Raw genomic sequence first — 18,735 nt, forward strand, 5'->3', positions numbered from 1 at the left:
TTAAGAAGTAAGACTAAAAATCTCCTGAGAAAAGTTGGAAGAATGGCGACAATATCTGATCTATCAGATGATTTGGTTAGAGAGGTATTTTCTAGGGTTCCATTGACATCTCTAAACGCAGTGCGATCTACTTGTAAGATGTGGAACACTACATCCAAAAATCACATCCTTGGTAAAAAAGTACCATCACATCAGTTTCTGGAGTTCATGGTTTCAGATTCTAGGGTTTGTTCGTTGAGATTCGATCTCCAAGGAATCCGCAACAAAGAAGATTTGATAGATACATCTATAAAGCAACTAAGTATACCTAATAATCATCAAGTCGAGATATCTAACGTCTATCACTGCGATGGCTTATTGTTATGCGTAGCCAAACACAACTCGAGCCTCGTTGTATGGAATCCGTATTTAGGGCAAACCAAGTGTATCCAACCAAGAAACGATGAATTCAACATATATGACAGGTTTGCTCTCGGACACGACAACAACCATAACCACAAAATCTTGAGGTTTCTTTATGATGGCGAGAGAAACCGAAGAGGTCTAAAAAGAGACATTGATGTCTACGATTTTAGCTCTGATTCTTGGAGGGTTCTTGAGGTCAATCCGGACGGGGATGTACCAATTTATTACAGTGGCGTGTCTTTGAAGGGAAACACTTACTTTTTCGCTCAAGATGTAACAACAGAGGAAGAACCAGAAGTGATGTCACCAACAGATGCATATGATCTGTTGGTAACAGACATTGAAGATTATTTACTCTGTTTTGATTTCACAACAGAGCGATTTGGAAAGCGTTTGCCTCTGCCGTTTAACCCTCCCTCTCCTACATTTGAATATTTGACTCTATCTTGGGCTAGAAATGAGAAGCTCGCTGTGCTGTACAACCACTACGACACATTTGAGACATACGATATTTGGATTTCGACTAAGATTGAGCCCAATGCGGTAACATGGAGCACTTTTTTGACTGTGGACATGTCACTGATTAATGGTTTACCGGATGGTTTTTCGACTAAATTGTCACCTAGGAGCTTCTTCATTGACGAGGAGGAGAAAGTAGCTGTGCTTTTTTTTACTTATGGTACCGGGACGTGTATCAACCAAATGGCTTTCATCGTTGGAGGTGATGGATACTTCAAATCTGTCAACATCGGACTACTTTCGAATTCCCAGGGGACTCGAGGCGAACTTGTGTGCTCCTCTTATGTTCTAAGTTTAGTGCAACTGCAAGTTTAGTCCTTTTCTATTACTTCTAAATGTTGTTTCTTGCTTTGAGCATAAAAAGACTGCTTCTCGTTTGAAGAAATAGGTGATAGAGTTCCATTTTGTTTGAAGACTGCTTCATGTTTCTTGCTTTGAAATCACTTTTTCAAGTGTAATGTTTTAAACTTGGAAGTTCCATTTTGACATCTTGGTTCAAAGATTTAAGATCTTTTTATATTGATGGTATCATCATTGTTTACCTTTTACAGAGTTAGTTTTTTTATTGGCCAGCCACTGTATGTAATATATTAACAGTGAGCTGAATGCTGTTGCTTCTGCAATAATCACCGTTGCAAAAAAGCCACACAGATTCAGCTCAAACAACCTAAAACCATTTCCAGACCTGACTTTTGGTTTCGTTTTGTGTTGGGTTTGCTTATCATTGGTACTTCATTGTGAAATTGTCGTAAAGAGAATATGATTAAACATAACCTTTAATTGTATGTAAGAAAGAACTCTAACCATTGACTTTGATGCACACAACCCAGTTCTAATAAGTCAAAAGTAGTAACTAGATTTCTTGGTCTCTTCTCATCATAAGTTCATAATGTTTACAAACCTAACTACACATGTAAAACTATAAACTGGCACCGGTTAAAACAAAAGCCTGAAACCAACAAAAAAAACAAAAAAAAAAGCAAAAATCCAGGTTCAAGCACTATATTTACAGAAAATTCCAGTTCTCAGGGGACTGCAGATGCTCTGAAGTCAACGGTAAGACTGCAGACTGACATCAAGAACACAACTGCTACTACAGCCGCCCTAAGAAGCCCTCCGTAAGAACATTTCAGGGACGTAATCCTTTTAAACACAAAACCGGTTTGGTTCTTTGATCTCATTAGCTTTCCACAGCCTATCTTCATAGTTTCGTCAACAGTGTCCACAGCCTGTGTAGCATTAACAAGTTAATGTCACGGCTCAATTCAATTTGCTACGTGAAACCACATTCCACTGAAAGAAACCAAGAAATAGAGTAATTCATGGGAAGGTGGGTGTTATTCTCACCTCTCTCTTGATAGCTTTAAGGTCTGGATTCTTCGAGTTACTGCCATTAAGGTTAGTTTGCAGACGCAGCCTCCTTGGGCCATTTCCTTGTGCTATATAATCATTGGTGCAACCTGAGGGTTGTGCCTGTCGACTCCTAATCTTGATCCCCGTTACTGAAACATCATTGCTCATGCGAACTGCTGTGCCCTGCGGATAAGCTGGCGCAATCTGCAATCAAGTAGATTAATAAGAGTTAATTATGATTTCGGTTTTCTTAATGAATATACAAATGATATTATGAGTTTTGCGGAAACTCCTTGTACCTGATCTGGGGTTGCACCATCAAAACCACTCTGCAAAACATACTTGTGCTTCTCCGGATCCTCGTCTGGGCTCTGAAGAATCGAATCAAGAAACTCGGATATATGTGTATTTTCTTCATTTGTACCATACTGAGTCTGAACTTGGAAGCTGTTGGTGTCGTTCCCTAAAAAATTACTCGGGCCAGGCTGAAAAGTGGATCCAAGCTCGCATTGGACTTGAGAGTAAAATGGGGAGAACAGCTTGCAATCCAGGGACTCCAATTCCGGATACCAGTCAAAATCTACAAGCTGCGTGTCAAAACAATAGTATTTAGTTTTCAAACCGACACTAAGACAATCATCTAAAAACTACTACGAAAATCTTGCAATGTCTTCACCTCAGCGGTTGTAGCCTCATCACAAGCGTCACTATGAGAATCGCCTGAGATTACAAGAGAAGATTCTGCAATGTCATAAGGTTTCACGTCTTCTGTTTTAGTGACCTCAGATACTTCAACAGTTGGAGACGAGACAGCAGGTTCAGCTTCATCCGACTTTGAATCTTCTTCTGCTAAATTCAGTTCTTGTTTCTTGAACAATTTGCATATGACAAACGGACTCTGCATATATCAACACAATCACATGATTAAGTTCGATGGCCAGATTAGTTTCCCAATGGTTACACATCTACTACAAGTGTGCATTAATTACCTGGCCAGGATTGGTGCCGCTAAGATCATTCTCGGTGGCACGATACTCATGAATAACCCAATTAGTTCTGGTTCCCTTAGGAGCTCGACCAGCGTGGAAAACCAGAGTTCTCTTCACACCGATAATGTTAGTCTTACTGGTTTTTATCTTCCGGTCTTTCCCTGTCGCCTTCCAGTAGCCTGCGACTGTTGCCCGGTTCTGTCTACTTCCATTGGGATACTTCCGGTCCAATGGACAGAAGAAGAGCCACTCTGAATCTTTTGTTTTGATCACAGAAAAATCTACAACAAAATCCCAGCTTTTAATCAAATCACAGTCACAAAACTATACATTTTCAGTGAGTAAGTCTATGTAATGAAATACCCAAGAACTTGAACTTATATCAATCACATACTTTATCAAAACATAGATTGATGCAAGATTAGTAAAGTTATAACATTTCTAAATCCAAGTCAAAATCTACTGCAAACTGCGATTATCTTAACTCGAATTCAACATATAGTAATCACAGAGATAAAGATTTGAAACAAGTGAAGAAGAAGAAGAAGAAAGGTACCAGGTAAATCCCAAGGCTCCCATTTGCAAATATCGATCTCTCGGATAGCTTTGACGTCGCCATCGTGGCCGTTGATCTTCTTCCGCAGATAGTAACGGATCAGCTCCTCGTCAGTAGGACGGAATCTTAATCCCACTGGTAGTGAATCCATGGATAGAACTTCAAGATTCTGATTCATTGGATGCGGCTTTTGTTTGAAGAATCGAACCCAATTTCAAAGATTCCCAGATACGAATCAGAAATGCTCAAGAATTATTTATATATATCACAGAGATACGATTCGAAGGAGTATCTCACGAAGAAGATAAACAATAAAAATTCTAGAGAGAAAAAACAAAACCCTAAAAATAGATTCGATGATTTTGGTAAAGTGAAGAAGAAGAAGGGAAGATGTGAACTTTGATTTTGATTTTTCCTTTGTGGGGAAAATAATTATAGATGGTGGATAGCAGCGCGTGGAGAGGTTTAGTGTGTTACACGCGCTGAACCAAGTACGTTACGCGTTTAGGGGAGCTAAAGTACGATTTTGCCCTTAGGCGACTGTGGGAGTGTTAAGCAAGAGGAAAGGGTAAAGTTGAGAAAGTGGATGAGATGTTAAAAAAAATTGTCATAGAACGAATGAGGCAATGACATGTGGATAAAGCGGGAAAGGAAGCTTCGATGCATGTCACTGTTGAGTTCTTGGATGTTTCGCTTTCTTGACTTTTTTGGAAACTTGTCTTTTTATATTTATTTCTCTGAATACTTTTAGTTTTTTTTTCTTTGGATTTTGAATGTTTCTCATTTGCTTGAACTCGTAAAGACGAGCATGGAGCACTATCCACGATTTCACTTGCAAGTTGCAGCAAAACATATTCTCAGACTTTTTCGTAAATGATATAAGAATAAGAATAAAATGAGGCTAAATAAGTTTTTTGGACGGGTTTATCACTGTTATTTTTCTATATGTTAATTGTAGTTTATCAAAATTTAAAGGACCCGGTTTTAAGTTGTAGTAGTAGTATACATTTCTGATTTCTCCATCGAAGTATTGTATTATTAGGACCGACTAAAAATAGACTACAAGAGACGAGAGGTCTGCGAAACTTCCATGAGTTTGTTGACCATCATACATACCAACGAAGAGCTTTTCAAATACAGAGAACAGAAACCTCTAAATTTACGCTTACCTCTCTAGTGTAACTCTAATATAAGTTCTTACACAATCTGTATATATCTCTAATCTTAGCCATACCCGATTTGAATATTTCAACACACATGCACCAATAATTACCAAAGGCTCTCCATAGAGATCGGAGAGTAATCATCTATATAACTCTGATCATGTTCTCTTCATTTGTTCAATCCTCGGGTCAACAATAATAAACCGAAGAGAAAAATAAAAATCTTGTGTCAAATTTTTCACACTCCACAGCCTAAACCCAACAAAATCACAAAACAATAAAAAATAATAAATAATGGGTGGCTGTGCGAGTAGACCCAAGGAATCAGACATGAACAACGAAGAAGGCTCTGTTCCTAACAAGCATGTGTCTGAAACCGTAGTAGCCAAGGTACTATAACAATCTAAGGTTTAATAAATATGAAAAATAGGTTTTCTCACAGAACCGGTTTAACCGTTTAATTATTATCTTTTGGTACGTTTAATACAGGAGAACAACACAGAAAGCGGTGAGAAACAGAACCAGACTGAGACCACTGAAACAACTTCTGTCGAAGTTAAGGAGACATCTCAGGTCGAGGCGACCAAGGAAACAACTCCTGCAGCTGAACCAGAGGTTGTAGCCGTGGAAGAGTCTTCTTCTGCTGGTGAGGCTCCTGTAGCAGAAGCAGCACCTGAGAAGGTGGAGAACGTAGCGGCTGCAACAGAAAACGCTGAGGCAGAGGTTGAGGTTGCGGTACCTGCACCTGAAAAGGTTGAGGTTGTTGCCGAAGCCCCGAAAACTGCTGACGCGGAACCAGTAAAGGTTGAAGCTGAACCAGTAAAGGCTGAGGTTGAACCAGTAAAGGTGGAGGCTGAACCAGTTAAGGAGGAGAGTAAACAAGAAGAGAAAGAAGCTGTTATCACTGCTTAATGATGTGATTAAATTTGTGAAAGTATTTTGAATGTTGTCGTTGTTGTTGTTGTTGTTGTTGTATGTCACCTTGATTTGATTTGCTACTACCAGATTGGTTTGGCTTTGTTTGTTCTTTGTATTTCACAATGATTCTTCTTTGATTCAATTAAATATAAATCAGTTTTGCTCCATGAAATTTGCTAATCCACATTGTTTAAGTGAATATGCCATGCGTTAGTGTGTCAAGTTATGCTCCTTTTACAATATACGAACCATATACTGTAGTCGTAATTAGCAGTGTTACGTAAAAAGCCCGATAAACGTAAGCCCACAAAATCCCAACTATTAAAAAGGTTAAGATTTAGAAATACGTACGAAAAAGAGTTTGAGCATGAGAAACCCTAACCCTATGATGAAAGTTAGCAAAACCCCAAGGGAGAAGAGAAGAATAACACTCCCAGAGTCGATGTTGGTGGAGGTAATTGCTAGATTACCATTAAAAAGCATCGCGAGATTCAAATCCGTCTGTAAAACATTGAAATCAGTAATAGACTCGACTTATTTCCGTAATCTCTTTGTCTCGTTGCACCAAAACTCCTTGTCCTCTTGGTCACTCATGTGCGTACTGGAGTATACTGGTCCCATCACAGAACCTATTGGCTTAGCAAAATGCGAGACATGGGGTCTTCCCAAATCCATAGTTTCTTATATCGTGCCTTTTCAACCGTATAAGAATCTCTCTGCTATCTCTCCGGGTGCTTACTTCTATGCAGGTTCTTCCAATGGATTGATTTGGATTAGTCTCTACGAAAGCTACCAAGGCTACACTAATCGCATGTATTCCAATTATAATTATATATCCTTCGTGGGTAATCCTGCTTTACAACAATGGGTTGAAATCCCTCCATATCCAAATAATGTAACAACGCATCCAAATTCATACCGGCCCACCGGTTTGGTAACGCGTGTTGAGAACGGTGTTGTTTCAAGCTTTAAAGTGATTAGGACTTGTATGCATGATCTACTTAGACTTACAGAGAAGGGAATGTATGTATGGAGAGTCTGTGTTTACTCCTCTGAGACAGGGTTATGGACTTTCAAAACACTTCTCTCCTCTAGTCCCTTGTCGTACTTTGGTAACGATTGTAATGATCCAGTAAATATCGACGAGATGCTTTATATGTGGAAAGAAGATAGTGATCCTACTGCACCTAAAGTCCTAGTAGCTCATGATTTTTATGCTCCTGACACCGATGATCAGTGCCTGGTTATACCTCTCCCTGTCCCATATAGTAAACATGTTAAGAGATCTTTGACTACTTCACGAGGACATGTTATCTGCATGGATATACTACATCGACGATTGAAGATTTGGAGACTAAATGTTAACAGCTTGGAGGATGATGAATGTTGGCAATTGTTGACACCCGAAATCAACATGGCGTCTGTCGGAGTAAAAGGCAAATGTTTTCCCATGGCAATTGTGAGAGCTGGAATCCACGAGCTGGAGATAGAATGAACTCGAGTGGGTTCCCGATTCCCTGTCCGAACTTGCGAATGAGACTTGCTAAACGAGAGAAAATTGCTTTAAGTTTTATTTAGTATCTTTTGTCCAAAAATCCGACCCCTTACACTTAGTTTTTTCCCCCTACTTATACTATTCTAACATACACTTAATGACCAGCGGGCTCCGCTCCGTAAATCACGCTTTCCTCATCAAGGCTCCGCTTGACCCGCTGATAGCCCGTTTTGATTCTCTTTTCGAACTCTTGATTCCTTGACAGCATACGCCTAGCGGGCCGGGATCAGCTCCTCTAGTGGGCTTTGGCTAACAGCCCGGCAGCGAAACAGGCCGTTAGCCCGGAATGCCAGTCTCGGTACCCACAGCAATGAATCCATTTGATTCCGATATTGTCTATCTATGGAGTCTAAAAAAATCTTGTTTGGTATCAGGTAACTTGCATACACAAGAGTTTATAGTTCATCAAAGATCAAATAATTGGACTAGTGATGAAGGTTGTTGCCGCATAAACACTTCTGGCGTTAAGTATCTTATAGAGTATATGTATTATAATTACGCCGAGAATGTAACATGGATCATCATGTTACCTCAGTTTGTGCTCCCACGCGCTGGATGGGTTCATTACCCCGTCCTCCAAATTATGAACATCGTTATAAATCAGAAAATTTGTAACTTTATCTAGCTATTATTTATCTACAAAAGGTGTTGTTTACATATATTTTGTTTCATCGATCCTTGTTTAGCATCATGCATGGCATATTCTCTAGCATCATGGAATCCATGAGGGATTAAAAATGATGGATTCTTAAATTAAATCTTCTCTAATGATAAACCTATGAAGAGTTCTTAAGAAAGATTTGTTTGAAAATAAAGTTTTGCGTTTGGTGGTTTGAAGTTTAGACAAGTGAATTTGGTATAATTTTAATAAGTCAAGTCTTTCTCCTCAAACGATCAAACGACATCTTTGCAAGAGCTCGGCTCGCATCTCTCCTTGCAAACCAAGCACCTCCTGGCCCGTATAACATCCTACAAAATCAATACGGCCATAAAATAACCAAACTTTCACTACAAACACAACACTAAAATACACAAAAACCAGTATAGAGTAATCATAAGAAGATGATCTATGAGTTTTCAACAAAGATCTCAACCACTAGCAGAGATTAGTACCAATAACATAATACAACTTCCTTTGAATATTTCTCTAGTACGAAAACAGTAAAAGGATAGATTACTTTGTTAACACAAATTAGACTAATCAGTTAACACAAACCCATAAAAGCATCACTTAGGGCATGGGCATTGCAAGGACCCATTCCTTGGTCCCAATAATTTTTTTATCAATTTTTTTTGTAAGGGACAAATGTTAAATATTTTGGTACGAGCATTGGTGTCCTACGTAATTCGTCCAACGGGAAAAAAACCAATTTTTTATATTTTTATTTAATTTATTTTAATTTATAAGTAAAAACATTTGAAATATTAGATTAATTTATAACATATTAAGAGTGGAAAAAAAGAAAAATTAGAAAGTTATAAAAACCCAAAAAATCGATATGAGAGAGAGAGAAGAAGAGAGGAAGCAGTTTTGATTTTGGGTGCGTCTGCGTTTTGCGGAGAAAAACTGAAACACGAACAGACCCCAAATTTTTTTTTTCCTTCACTAAATCAACAACCAATAAACGTCTGCCATGTGGCCCGAAGGACAGCCATTATTTGTCCCGTTTGAGAGAACGGTCCTATGTTTATTATGTTTTTATCATTTTTTTTTAAATGTTGTAAGGTCAAGGACGAGAGATAGATACGGCGTTGCCCATGGCTTAGAAAGAATAAGTTAACACAAACTAGACTAATTTATAAAATCTAATCAAAGAATTAGTGAACATCTTTACGATTGTCATTTAGCTTTATATAGATGACAGAAAGTATGCAAAATTAGAAGACATCAAATACCAAAGTTATCTGTAAATGTTTTTTTTTTTTTTTTTTTTTTGTCATCGTCTGTAAATGTTTTTTAAAATAGACAAATATAGAAAATAAATAAACAATATTATAAAGTGAAAAATATTGGATGAGATAATTGGTTGATCTCAGTGGAACCGTTTGATTCTATAAATAGAGTAAAATATTTGACCAATTCATCGTCTACTTCTTCTTCTTCACCAACACTTTCGTTCTCCAGGAAAATTTTATTATTATTATTCAGTCCCGAGTCCAAAATTAGGGTTGGTGATTTGCTTCTTCTGTTCAGGTCTGTTTCCTTTCTCTGTGTACATTTCATTACTTCTTTCTTTTTTCGGATCTCATTATGCGATTAAGTCTGCTTGATTGAAATTTGTGCCTGATTTGGAAAATTATCTGTATAGTGAATCAACCTCGTATTGAGGATGTGTGACTTGAGCTTATCTAATTCGAATTTGATTATGTCGATTCAATTTCATGTGATCTGGAAAAGGGAAAATTAGAGATATTGATCAATTCGTTCGGGTTTTGTTTTGTTTTTTTGGGGTTATGCAGAGTGTGAAGACGATTTAGGAGCTTTGAGAATTGAAGTACTTGTGTTCACTAACAATGGTTGGTTCTGCTATTGTTATTTACTTGTCTGCTATACTGGGTTGCGACGGACCAAATCCGTGTCACAAATGTGATTGGAAATGCGAGAATGAGAATATTTGCGGGAATATGTACCGTTGCAAACTAACTGGGTTGAGTCACGTCTGTGACAAGAACTGCAACCAAAGGATTTTGTATGATAACAATAACTCTTTGTGCCGAGCTAGTGGCCTGATATTCCCGCTTTCTTCCGCTGAGGAGCAGGCGGTTAAAGGAGTTCGGAGGAAGCTTGATGATGAGAGTCATGAACCTTCTGAAAGCTGCGTTAAGCGTCGTCGGCGTGATGCGCAGTTTCGTCCTTCTCCTTTCGAGAGGTCTTTTGCTGCTGTGAGCCCAATCTGCAGCCAAGTTGGAGATGGAATGGAGATGAACTAGATCTTTGTTGGTCTTTTTCTATCTTTGTGAGAGGCTTATATTTTATCTCACCTAGAATAACTTCCTTTCTTTTTCGTTTCGGACAACTATGGAATAAGGGATAATATTCATGTGCTCGTCCAGAGAGACTAGGCCTAGCTCTTTGTTTGAAGAAGCACTTTATCTTAGTATTGTTGAACTCTATGTAGTAGTATTTTAACGTAGGAGAGACTTCATAATTCTGCTACTCTGTTCTTGTTTTCATATTATTAGGTGAAGTAGAATAACACGCTTTTTCACATTTGCTTCATCTTTCTAGTGCTATTTGATATTCTCCTTGCGCATGTTTAGTTTGTCCTTGCAGTGTCGAAGCAGCATTTGTTTAGCTTTGTATCTTTTCTTGGTTAGCCTCAACTGGAACAAGATACCATTGTTGATTCCTGTAAGTTTTTTGCGACAGGGTTTTGGTCACAATGCTGAATAAGTCAGTGTATGTTTCTACCAGGTTCTTCAAGACAAATATATTTTCTGGTTTGTCATCCTGTAGAATATTCCCCTTCATCCTCTCAATGAAGAAATGATTGTAACCTATACTTTGTTCAAAATCGGCTTCCTTCCTTTCCCTGATGATGAGCACTGGAACTCCTGAAAAAGTTTTTCTTTTTGTGCAGGTTTCACAATCTTGCTATGCAGGAGAGTTTAATTGCCATTATTCTCTGTACAATGATTTGACTGTTATGTTTCTCATTTTTTCAGTGTTTGAGGAGTAAGTCTAACATTTGGAAGCTTAAACCTTTATTTGTAGGTCCATCTTTGCTTGCGGTTATTGGTTAAGTGATGATCAAGACAGAAGAAGAGGGTGGTAGTCAACCCGCGGACGAAATGATACCCAACGAGAAACAAACGTAGCATATTACATGGTAATTTTAACAGATGCCCAATTTTTTGGTTTACTCGTTTATGTTGCATGCATTTAGCCTCTGTATTACTCAATTACTTGCTATTCATTCTAGTTTCATTTGTCTGAGGATCTTTTTTTTTTTCAAACATCTCTGACTAGGTACAATCTTTCTCAGACATAAGATTGCTGATGAAGACAACTAAGTATCTGATATCTTTACATCAGTGGGACTGTGTGAAAGGAGAGATATTTCACTTTGATGCTTCTTCTCATCTTTTTCGCTTAATGTCATTTCCAATTCCCCTTCAATAGTTGGTGCTCTTCTTTGCATTCCACTAACGATGATACTGGTACGTAGTAGCATACTTGCAAGTTACAACTACTACTTCTTTACTTAATATATCCAGACAGTCTGAGTTATGTAAATCATTGTAAAAACATCAAAATCGTAGTTTTGGGTTAAGGACTACTATCACTGTTCTGAGTTATGTAAGTCCTAATGGTTCCCTGTCTGAAGGCAACAAAGAATACTAAATATCCACTTTATTGAATATAAAGCCAGTTCAGGGATTAGGGCTAAAAGAAACATCGAATAGTTTTGTTTGATCTTTGACATTTTCTTTGTCGAACCAGGACTAAGTGTTGTTCTTCTGTATGAAATCCAGGTTAGAGTGAACCGAGCTGCCACCGGATCATAATCAGAATCAAAACAGCAATGTGTGGCTCCCCAAAACCAGCATCAAGATCCGAACCTAGGACCTTAAGAATATTTATGGTGAATCATCATCTATCTTATCTATAAATCTACAGAGTCCTTCATCCACCTTCAGTGCTCTTGTTTTTATTGTAACCACTAAGCTCATCTATTGAAACAATATAGAGTTTGGTTGATATATGCAAACAAATCAAATTTCTAATAGAGCTTCTTTCATGCTTCAAACATCATCTAAAGTCAGAAGCCTGTTTTGGTTCCTACTGCTGAGAAATGTTGCAAAGACGATAAATGGGCCTTATCAGGCCCAACATTGTGTATAAAACCCAATATGAGATGGGAAGGAGGGAGATAAGACGAGAAGCAGAACCGAAAGAAAAAAACAAAAAAACTCAGAAGTCGCAACAGAAACGAAACGAGATATGGGTGTAGGCGGCGGAGGAGGAGGAGGAGATCAGAGGAGAGGCGGTGGAGAAATGATGGCGATGGCTAGTATGTTCAACGATCAGCAGAATCCAATTCAGCAGTTCCAGGTTAAATTCAAGGAAGTAGAAACTAATTTCAAGACTTGGCTGTCGAAGCAGTCGATTCCGGTGGAAGCCGCCGTCGTCTCAACCATGAGCGGTGTACAAGGAGCTTTCATTGGTGGTCTCATGGGAACACTCTCTCCTGAAATGCCCCAGGCCGGCGTTGACCCTCAAGCTATAGCTTCGATGAAGCAAGCTCAGGTATACACTCCATATAACCCTTATCTCCCTCCATCTTCTAAATAAGTTAATCCAATGTTATTGTAAATTGAGGTGTGAGAATTGGGGTTTGTGAATCTGTAGGCACTTGTGGGTGGACCTTGGGTCCAAGCTCGGAATTTTGCTGCCATAACCGGTGTTAATGCTGGAATTGCTTCCGTCATGAAGCGGATTAGAGGCAAAGAGGATATTGAGTCTGCGTAAGTTTCAGTTCCTTTGATCTTTGAACAACATATGATATTGTAATCACTTTGGTATCAATGTGTTTCTAAGATTTTGTGTAACTTGAGATTAGTCTTACAGTTTACTTATTTTTGCGATTTGGTTTGTCATTGAGAATGAAAGTGTTAGACAGTAATGATTTAACTTAACTATTGCAGAGTGGTGGCAGCATTAGGATCTGGATTTGCGTACTCATTGGTGAGCCAAGGTTTGCAAGGACAGCCCATGAACGCAATCACCACCGCCGCTGGTTTTGCTGTTTTCCAAGGGATTTTTTTCAAGGCAAGTGATCATATCTGAGCTTCTACTTAAGAAACCGTGTATAAAGTATTTGTTCTTAACCCTTATCTTTCTGGTTTCTGTTTCTTCAGTTGGGAGAAAGATTCTCTAAACCGAGCTCCGAGGATCCGTTTTACACACGAGGAAGAACTATGCTTGTGCAGCTTGGTCTAGAAAAATACGAGAAGAACTTCAAGAAAGGACTTTTAACAGATCCCACATTACCATTGCTAACTGATAGGTATGTATATATCTAAAATATCCCCTTCAAGCTTTTGTTTATGTAGCTACTAAAGATGGTGAATTTTGTATCCAGCGCGCTAAGAGATGTGAGCATCCCACCAGGGCCAAGACTTATGATCCTAGACCATATCCAGAGGTTCAAATCCGATTACTCTGCTATTCCGTCGATCAAATATACGAATCTATAAACTTCTTGAATTTGATTGAGCTATTCTCTATTGAGTACAGGGACCCGGAGATGAAGGGCAAACGAAAGTAGCCACTGAGGCTTTTGTTTAGAGATGGTCATCGCAAAAATCTATCTGTTTTGATGGTACAAAATCTTCGAACAGAAAATGTAATGTCTTTTTCATTTTTAGATGCTCATGCTAGGAAGAACTCTTGTTGGATTCTTCGGCTACTACTAGCAATGTTTGATTCTCTTTAAAATTTGTGATAAATCGAAATGGATTATAGGTTCTGAATAATGAGAAAAAATGAGATAAGCTCTGTACGAGCATAAGCTAATTATACATCATAGGTGAATAGGTTTTAAGATGATATGATACAATTTAGCTCATACAAATTTATTAGTCAATCATAAAAAAAAAGCATTCGATAAAATCTTGTTGAACATATAGTTTGGTTGTTGAGTTGATCACTCAAAGTCTCTTTATTAGAGAACAATAAGCGTGACCACGAAATAATAAACTTTTGTAAGACGTCTCTCTTGTCATTGTCGTCATCACTGAAGTTTACATGAATACAAAAATGTCTTGTTTTAATGCGGTTTTTTATGAAGTAAATCAAAATAAGCGTGACTACGAAAGAATAAACTTCCTTAGACGTCTCTGTAATCAACTACAATGCCCTGTTTTAATGCGGATTTTGATAAAAGAAAAGAATAATTTCGATGTTCTCCAAAAGTTTCTTGCTCCAACTTGTTTTTTCCTCTAGTTTATAATGAAAATGAAAATTTGTAAATCTTTTATGGAAAAACTGTTTACAATTTTTATAAACATTAAACTAAAAAAGACATAAAAAAACTCTTTATGTATCTACGAATCTGTAACAACGACTTCAAGAGAGGAGGAAGAGAGACGAGAGATTTGGTCCATGAGAAAGAGAATGCGAGACTGATAGTCACGCGCCTGATCTAAAGACTCGACCTCAAGCTCCGCCAGTTGCGAACAGAGTCTCTCCTCGGCCTCTTCTGCAACCACAGTCCGCCGCCACAGCTGAACCATCTCTTTCTTCATCTCCTCCATTTCTCTCTCCAACTCTCCGTTCCTCCTCCGTAGCTCATCAACCTCTTCCGCCGCCACCGTCACATAACCTCCTCCTCCTTTCCCCATTAATTGAATAGAAAAGTGATATTTGAGGTGGTGTTTGCTGTTTCTTCTGTATTAAAACTTAAAAAACTGTTATATCTCAATGTGTGTTGTGAAGATCCTTTTAATAGGCATCATTTGAGTTTTTGGTCTTTGGGATTGCAAAGTGTCCAGGTTCAATGTACCTTTTGTTCTGTTATTGTCTGGTTGTCTTCTCTCTTTGAAAAGTTACAACACGTGGTGCGTATCATGCATCACTTTTTTTTTTAAATAGCGTATCATGCATTACTATTACAACTAGGTTCGGACCCGCGCTACAGCACGGAGGGAAATAATTACTTATATATAATTTTTAACAGATTATAATATAATACATTTTAATTTTATAGTCGATTACGATGAATCATATATTTGTGTAATAATTTTAAATTAAATAATAAACAAAAAAGCGTGTAAATAATAATACATTGAGTTTTAATGCAATTAAAAAAAAGTGAAAATTTAACGGCACGAAAGAATATTTATCGACAAATTATTCAATTTGACTATTTTGTAGTAGAAGTAGGAATATATGTAAAAATTACATACTTACAATATATTTTTTGACGGACTAACCCGTAAGAATTCATTTTGTAAAAAATATTAATCATAACTCGCTTAACCATTATAATTGTGATTTTAACAAACTACCCGCGAACTATCTAAATTTTACATATTTTGATATATAATATATTTTATCAATAAAAATTATGTCTCCAAAATTACATCTATGTCTCCAAAACAATATTTAAAATATTTAAAATCCTAAATTACATATATATTTGAAACTTTTAATTATAATATTTTGAAACTTTTTAAACTTATAAATATGCTCATGTAACAATGGTTTTAATATTGGTCATACTTATACTGATTTTAAACCATTTTCCAAAATATTTAACCGAGTGTAGTTGAATATTATATGTCCGTTTTGAAAAATTCAAATTGCAACATATGAAAAAAAAAAAAAATTTTATTAACATTTTTTTTATTATATAGTATAATATCATAAATTAAAAATAATATTAACTAAAAGTTATATGTCCGTTTTGAAAAATTCAAATTGCAACATATGCAAAAAATAAGTATAGTATAATATTAACTAAAAAATAAAAAAAAAAATAACTGATTAGTTAGAGAAATATTAGGAAATTATCATTTTTTTTTTTTGGAAATCATAAAATTAGTTATGGAAATAATATAATCTTAAAATTAGATTTGGAAAGTATCCGATGTATGTATCCAAACCCAATTTAATATCCAACTTTGAAGTATCCAATTGTTAAAATCGGGTTAAATTTTCAATTTTGACCCGACCCGTATTTTATTTTGTACTTCTCTTTTACTAATATAGAGATTATTATTTATTTTGTATATTTGTATTTGCACGCAACATTTATACGATAACTCGATCTTTAATCCAATAGTGTTAAGATAGCTTTTATTCATTTATATGGAAATGTATATTAGATTTTTTTTATATATGAAATCAGATATACTAAATTAAAGTAGGAAAATAGTTTATGTAAAACCAAATACACAGAGATATCACATTAACGAATAATAATTAGGATATGCTATTGAGTATATTAACCTTAAAAATATATATATATAAATGTTTTTGGAGGATTATTAATTTATATTTATCTACAAAAATGCAACATAAATAAATATCTCTCTATGTTAATTACTGCATGTACTGTATATGTGATTATTATTACTACAACTTGTGTAGTAATGAATATATATGTATGTTATATCTAAAAATTTGACTAATATAGGAGAAAATCTCATAATCTCTCAGAGTTTGTTTTTATAAAATTTTGCATAATTATCAGAAAACGTATTATAGTTCTGCTTGATAGTTTTTAAAGATGACATATTTATTTTATCATCATCACCATGTTTTAACACACACAAAAATGGTTAGAAATCATGCTAAGACGACGAACCACGTCATGACTTGAGATTAGAGAACTTGATATTCAATTATAGAAAGTTAGAAACCGCCACGTCGTCGTGGAGTAGTATTATATTAGTCTACAGAATATTATTATACAAAACAAAACATTGACGTCACGAATCACGTCGATGTATGAGTGTCATATTCAATTTCTTTGGGCCTCCACTGGACCAGCTCTACTTCTCCGAAGTAGCATATGAAGAAAAAGCCAAAGAAGAAGAAAAAAAATCATGAATGTTACTATTTCATCCAATTAATTTAAAAAATGCCAAAAATGGTTGCGACATGACATTCAAAGCGTGGGTCGTGTGGATGGATGATTACATTTTTTTACACCACACAACTTTGATGAGATCCTTCTCGTCCAGGTTCAATGTATCTTGTTTCGTTTTTCCGGTTAATCAGTATTCGTTTCGGTTCACCTCGGTTTAATCTATGCTAATTTGGTTCACCTTTGTTTGGGAATAAAAAAATAACATTTCGAGACAAAAATCAAAGATTCGAGGGGAAAATGCTCACTAAATTCCCCAACTATTTGAAATTAACACATTTATTCTCTAACTATTTTCTGGGCAAGTTTATTCCTCAACTTATTATTGACTTAACAATTTTAGACATAAAAATAGTCAACGTTCAATGGTTAACGGAGAAGTTAAGTGGTCTATTAAAATCTAATTAAAAAAAATCCCCTAATATTTCCTCCATATTAAAAGATACGCTTTCTACGTGAGACACAGAGATTGAACTGATTTTTTTTTAGGTTTTATGGAGAGTACCATAGGTAGACGAAAGCGAAAGCTTCCAATTCGAAGGGAACCCGGTGGAGCCGACGGCGATGGGATTTTCGACGAGATAGTAGAAGACGAGGAAGATGATTGCCCAGTTATCGTAGAAGATAGCATAGGATACAAAGAGGTAGAACAATGTTTGGCTGAAAATCCAGAGGAAGAAGAAGATGAGCTCATCGATGTTGAAGTCTGCAACAACTTAGAAGACTCTTTTGGGGTTGAAGTGGGAGAAGATGATGCCACTGGTAATAATTCTGATGATAGCGGGGATGATGTTTGGGATGACGAGAAGATTCCGGATCCATTATCAGATGATGATAACGAATATGAAGCTGAGAGACCATTGTCTAATGGAGATCGTTCTGACAGTCTACTTGAATTGCATAAAACATTCAATAATGCAGACGAATTCAAGTATGCACTCCTCAGGTATTCTCTAAAGACCCAATACGACATCAAAATGTATAAGTCATCATCAAACAGGCTTGGGGCAAAGTGTACACAACATGTGAAAGATAAGTGTCCATGGAAAGTTTATTGTGCTTTTGAGAAGAGGAGGAACAAGCTTATGATAAATATCTACGAGGATGACCATCGTTGTGTAAGATCTGGTTACACTAAGCTTTTGAAGAGTGGAACTATTGGGCTATTGTATGAGGAAAGACTTCGAGTGAATCCTAAGATAAAATCTCAAGAAATGGTTAATGAAATCAAGAGGGAGTATAATATGATTGTGAGTGTGCATCAATGTAGGAGAGCGAAGAAGTTGATAAAAAATAAAAGAAAGGCTAGTCATGAATCTCATTTTGCTAGAATATGGGATTATCAAGAGGAGGTACGTACATCTAATCAAGGTTCAACTATGGAGATCGACACAATTCCTGGACCAGTCCCTGGTAGCTTGCAAAGATTCTACAGATTATATGTGTGTTTTGAAGCGTTGAAAAAATCTTGGAAGCAGTCATGTAGGCCCATTATTGGATTAGATGCTGCATTTATGAAATGGGATATCAAAGGCCAAATGTTAGCTGCTGTTGGTAGAGATGGGGATAACCGAATATTTCCAATTGCTTGGGCAGTGGTAGAGGTGGAGGATATTGATAATTGGATGTGGTTTGTGAAACTTCTGAAAAAAGATTTGAATCTTCAAGGTGGAGCTGAGAT

The 18,735-nt window shown here is 36.7% G+C and overlaps 7 protein-coding genes and 1 pseudogene across 8 annotated transcripts in view; 6 read left to right on the forward strand and 2 right to left on the reverse strand.

The window, feature by feature from the left end:
- Positions 1–42: 42 nt before the first annotated feature.
- On the forward strand, positions 43–1,349 carry LOC17884822 (F-box protein At3g49510). Of its 2 annotated transcripts, XM_023783329.1 has the most exons (2): positions 43–678; positions 784–1,349. In XM_023783329.1, the coding sequence occupies exons 1-2, from the start codon at positions 43–45 to the stop codon at positions 1,237–1,239; spliced, it is 1,092 nt and encodes a 363-aa protein (XP_023639097.1). In that variant the 3' UTR covers positions 1,240–1,349. The 2 variants fall into 2 exon arrangements, with proteins under 2 accessions (XP_023639097.1, XP_006293126.1); XM_006293064.2 differs by having other exon boundaries at positions 43–1,349.
- Positions 1,350–1,760: 411 nt separating this feature from the next.
- Positions 1,761–4,192, reverse strand: LOC17886472 (NAC domain-containing protein 62). The gene is made up of 6 exons (XM_006291020.2): positions 3,823–4,192; positions 3,267–3,547; positions 2,954–3,175; positions 2,577–2,864; positions 2,272–2,481; positions 1,761–2,153 (listed from the first exon to the last, which is right to left on the reverse strand). Exons 1-6 carry the CDS (start codon positions 3,998–4,000, stop codon positions 1,950–1,952), a joined length of 1,383 nt encoding a protein of 460 aa, XP_006291082.1. The 5' UTR covers positions 4,001–4,192; the 3' UTR covers positions 1,761–1,949.
- Positions 4,193–5,177: 985 nt separating this feature from the next.
- LOC17886710 (putative surface protein SACOL0050) lies at positions 5,178–6,075 on the forward strand. Its single transcript, XM_006292591.2, has 2 exons — positions 5,178–5,375; positions 5,475–6,075. Exons 1-2 carry the CDS (start codon positions 5,280–5,282, stop codon positions 5,895–5,897), a joined length of 519 nt encoding a protein of 172 aa, XP_006292653.1. The 5' UTR covers positions 5,178–5,279; the 3' UTR covers positions 5,898–6,075.
- Positions 6,076–6,270: 195 nt separating this feature from the next.
- LOC17885524 lies at positions 6,271–8,073 on the forward strand (annotated as a pseudogene).
- Positions 8,074–9,538: 1,465 nt separating this feature from the next.
- LOC17886378 lies at positions 9,539–12,186 on the forward strand. The gene is made up of 4 exons (XM_023782250.1): positions 9,539–9,652; positions 9,919–11,288; positions 11,429–11,619; positions 11,935–12,186. Exon 2 carries the CDS (start codon positions 9,973–9,975, stop codon positions 10,387–10,389), a length of 417 nt encoding a protein of 138 aa, XP_023638018.1. The 5' UTR covers positions 9,539–9,652; positions 9,919–9,972; the 3' UTR covers positions 10,390–11,288; positions 11,429–11,619; positions 11,935–12,186.
- A 159-nt stretch (positions 12,187–12,345) lies between these two features.
- LOC17884807 lies at positions 12,346–13,938 on the forward strand. Its single transcript, XM_023782249.1, has 6 exons — positions 12,346–12,709; positions 12,812–12,927; positions 13,108–13,231; positions 13,321–13,469; positions 13,545–13,607; positions 13,700–13,938. The coding sequence occupies exons 1-6, from the start codon at positions 12,404–12,406 to the stop codon at positions 13,728–13,730; spliced, it is 789 nt and encodes a 262-aa protein (XP_023638017.1). The 5' UTR covers positions 12,346–12,403; the 3' UTR covers positions 13,731–13,938.
- A 426-nt stretch (positions 13,939–14,364) lies between these two features.
- LOC17885579 (protein RESPONSE TO LOW SULFUR 3) lies at positions 14,365–15,092 on the reverse strand. The gene has a single exon (XM_006292046.2). The coding sequence runs from the start codon at positions 14,803–14,805 to the stop codon at positions 14,509–14,511; it is 297 nt and encodes a 98-aa protein (XP_006292108.1). The 5' UTR covers positions 14,806–15,092; the 3' UTR covers positions 14,365–14,508.
- A 2,456-nt stretch (positions 15,093–17,548) lies between these two features.
- LOC111830653 overlaps positions 17,549–18,735 on the forward strand; it is a 2,496-nt gene continuing 1,309 nt past the window's right edge. Inside the window, exon 1 of the mRNA XM_023783163.1 lies at positions 17,549–18,652. Coding sequence (XP_023638931.1) covers positions 17,549–18,652 — 1,104 coding nt within the window. The remainder of the gene's footprint in view (positions 18,653–18,735) is intronic.

This window comes from Capsella rubella, unplaced genomic scaffold (assembly GCF_000375325.1).
Source record: "Capsella rubella cultivar Monte Gargano unplaced genomic scaffold, Caprub1_0 scaffold_5, whole genome shotgun sequence".
Lineage (NCBI taxonomy): Eukaryota > Viridiplantae > Streptophyta > Magnoliopsida > Brassicales > Brassicaceae > Capsella > Capsella rubella.

Bases quoted from the DNA above. Each gene is read 5' to 3' on its own strand.
- LOC17884822 (XM_006293064.2), top strand. From the start codon at position 43: ATGGCGACAATATCTGATCTATCAGATGATTTGGTTAGAGAGGTATTT.
- LOC17886472 (XM_006291020.2), bottom strand. From the start codon at position 4,000: ATGAATCAGAATCTTGAAGTTCTATCCATGGATTCACTACCAGTGGGA. The intron at 3,176-3,266 runs GTAATTAATGCA...TGATATATGCAG, and splicing joins GCGGCACCAATCCTGGCCAG to AGTCCGTTTGTCATATGCAA. The intron at 2,482-2,576 runs GTACAAGGAGTT...ACTTGATTGCAG, and splicing joins ATGGTGCAACCCCAGATCAG to ATTGCGCCAGCTTATCCGCA.
- LOC17886710 (XM_006292591.2), top strand. From the start codon at position 5,280: ATGGGTGGCTGTGCGAGTAGACCCAAGGAATCAGACATGAACAACGAA. The intron at 5,376-5,474 runs GTACTATAACAA...CGTTTAATACAG, and splicing joins CTGAAACCGTAGTAGCCAAG to GAGAACAACACAGAAAGCGG.
- LOC17886378 (XM_023782250.1), top strand. From the start codon at position 9,973: ATGGTTGGTTCTGCTATTGTTATTTACTTGTCTGCTATACTGGGTTGC.
- LOC17884807 (XM_023782249.1), top strand. From the start codon at position 12,404: ATGGGTGTAGGCGGCGGAGGAGGAGGAGGAGATCAGAGGAGAGGCGGT. The intron at 12,710-12,811 runs GTATACACTCCA...GTGAATCTGTAG, and splicing joins CTTCGATGAAGCAAGCTCAG to GCACTTGTGGGTGGACCTTG. The intron at 13,232-13,320 runs GCAAGTGATCAT...CTGTTTCTTCAG, and splicing joins TCCAAGGGATTTTTTTCAAG to TTGGGAGAAAGATTCTCTAA.
- LOC17885579 (XM_006292046.2), bottom strand. From the start codon at position 14,805: ATGGGGAAAGGAGGAGGAGGTTATGTGACGGTGGCGGCGGAAGAGGTT.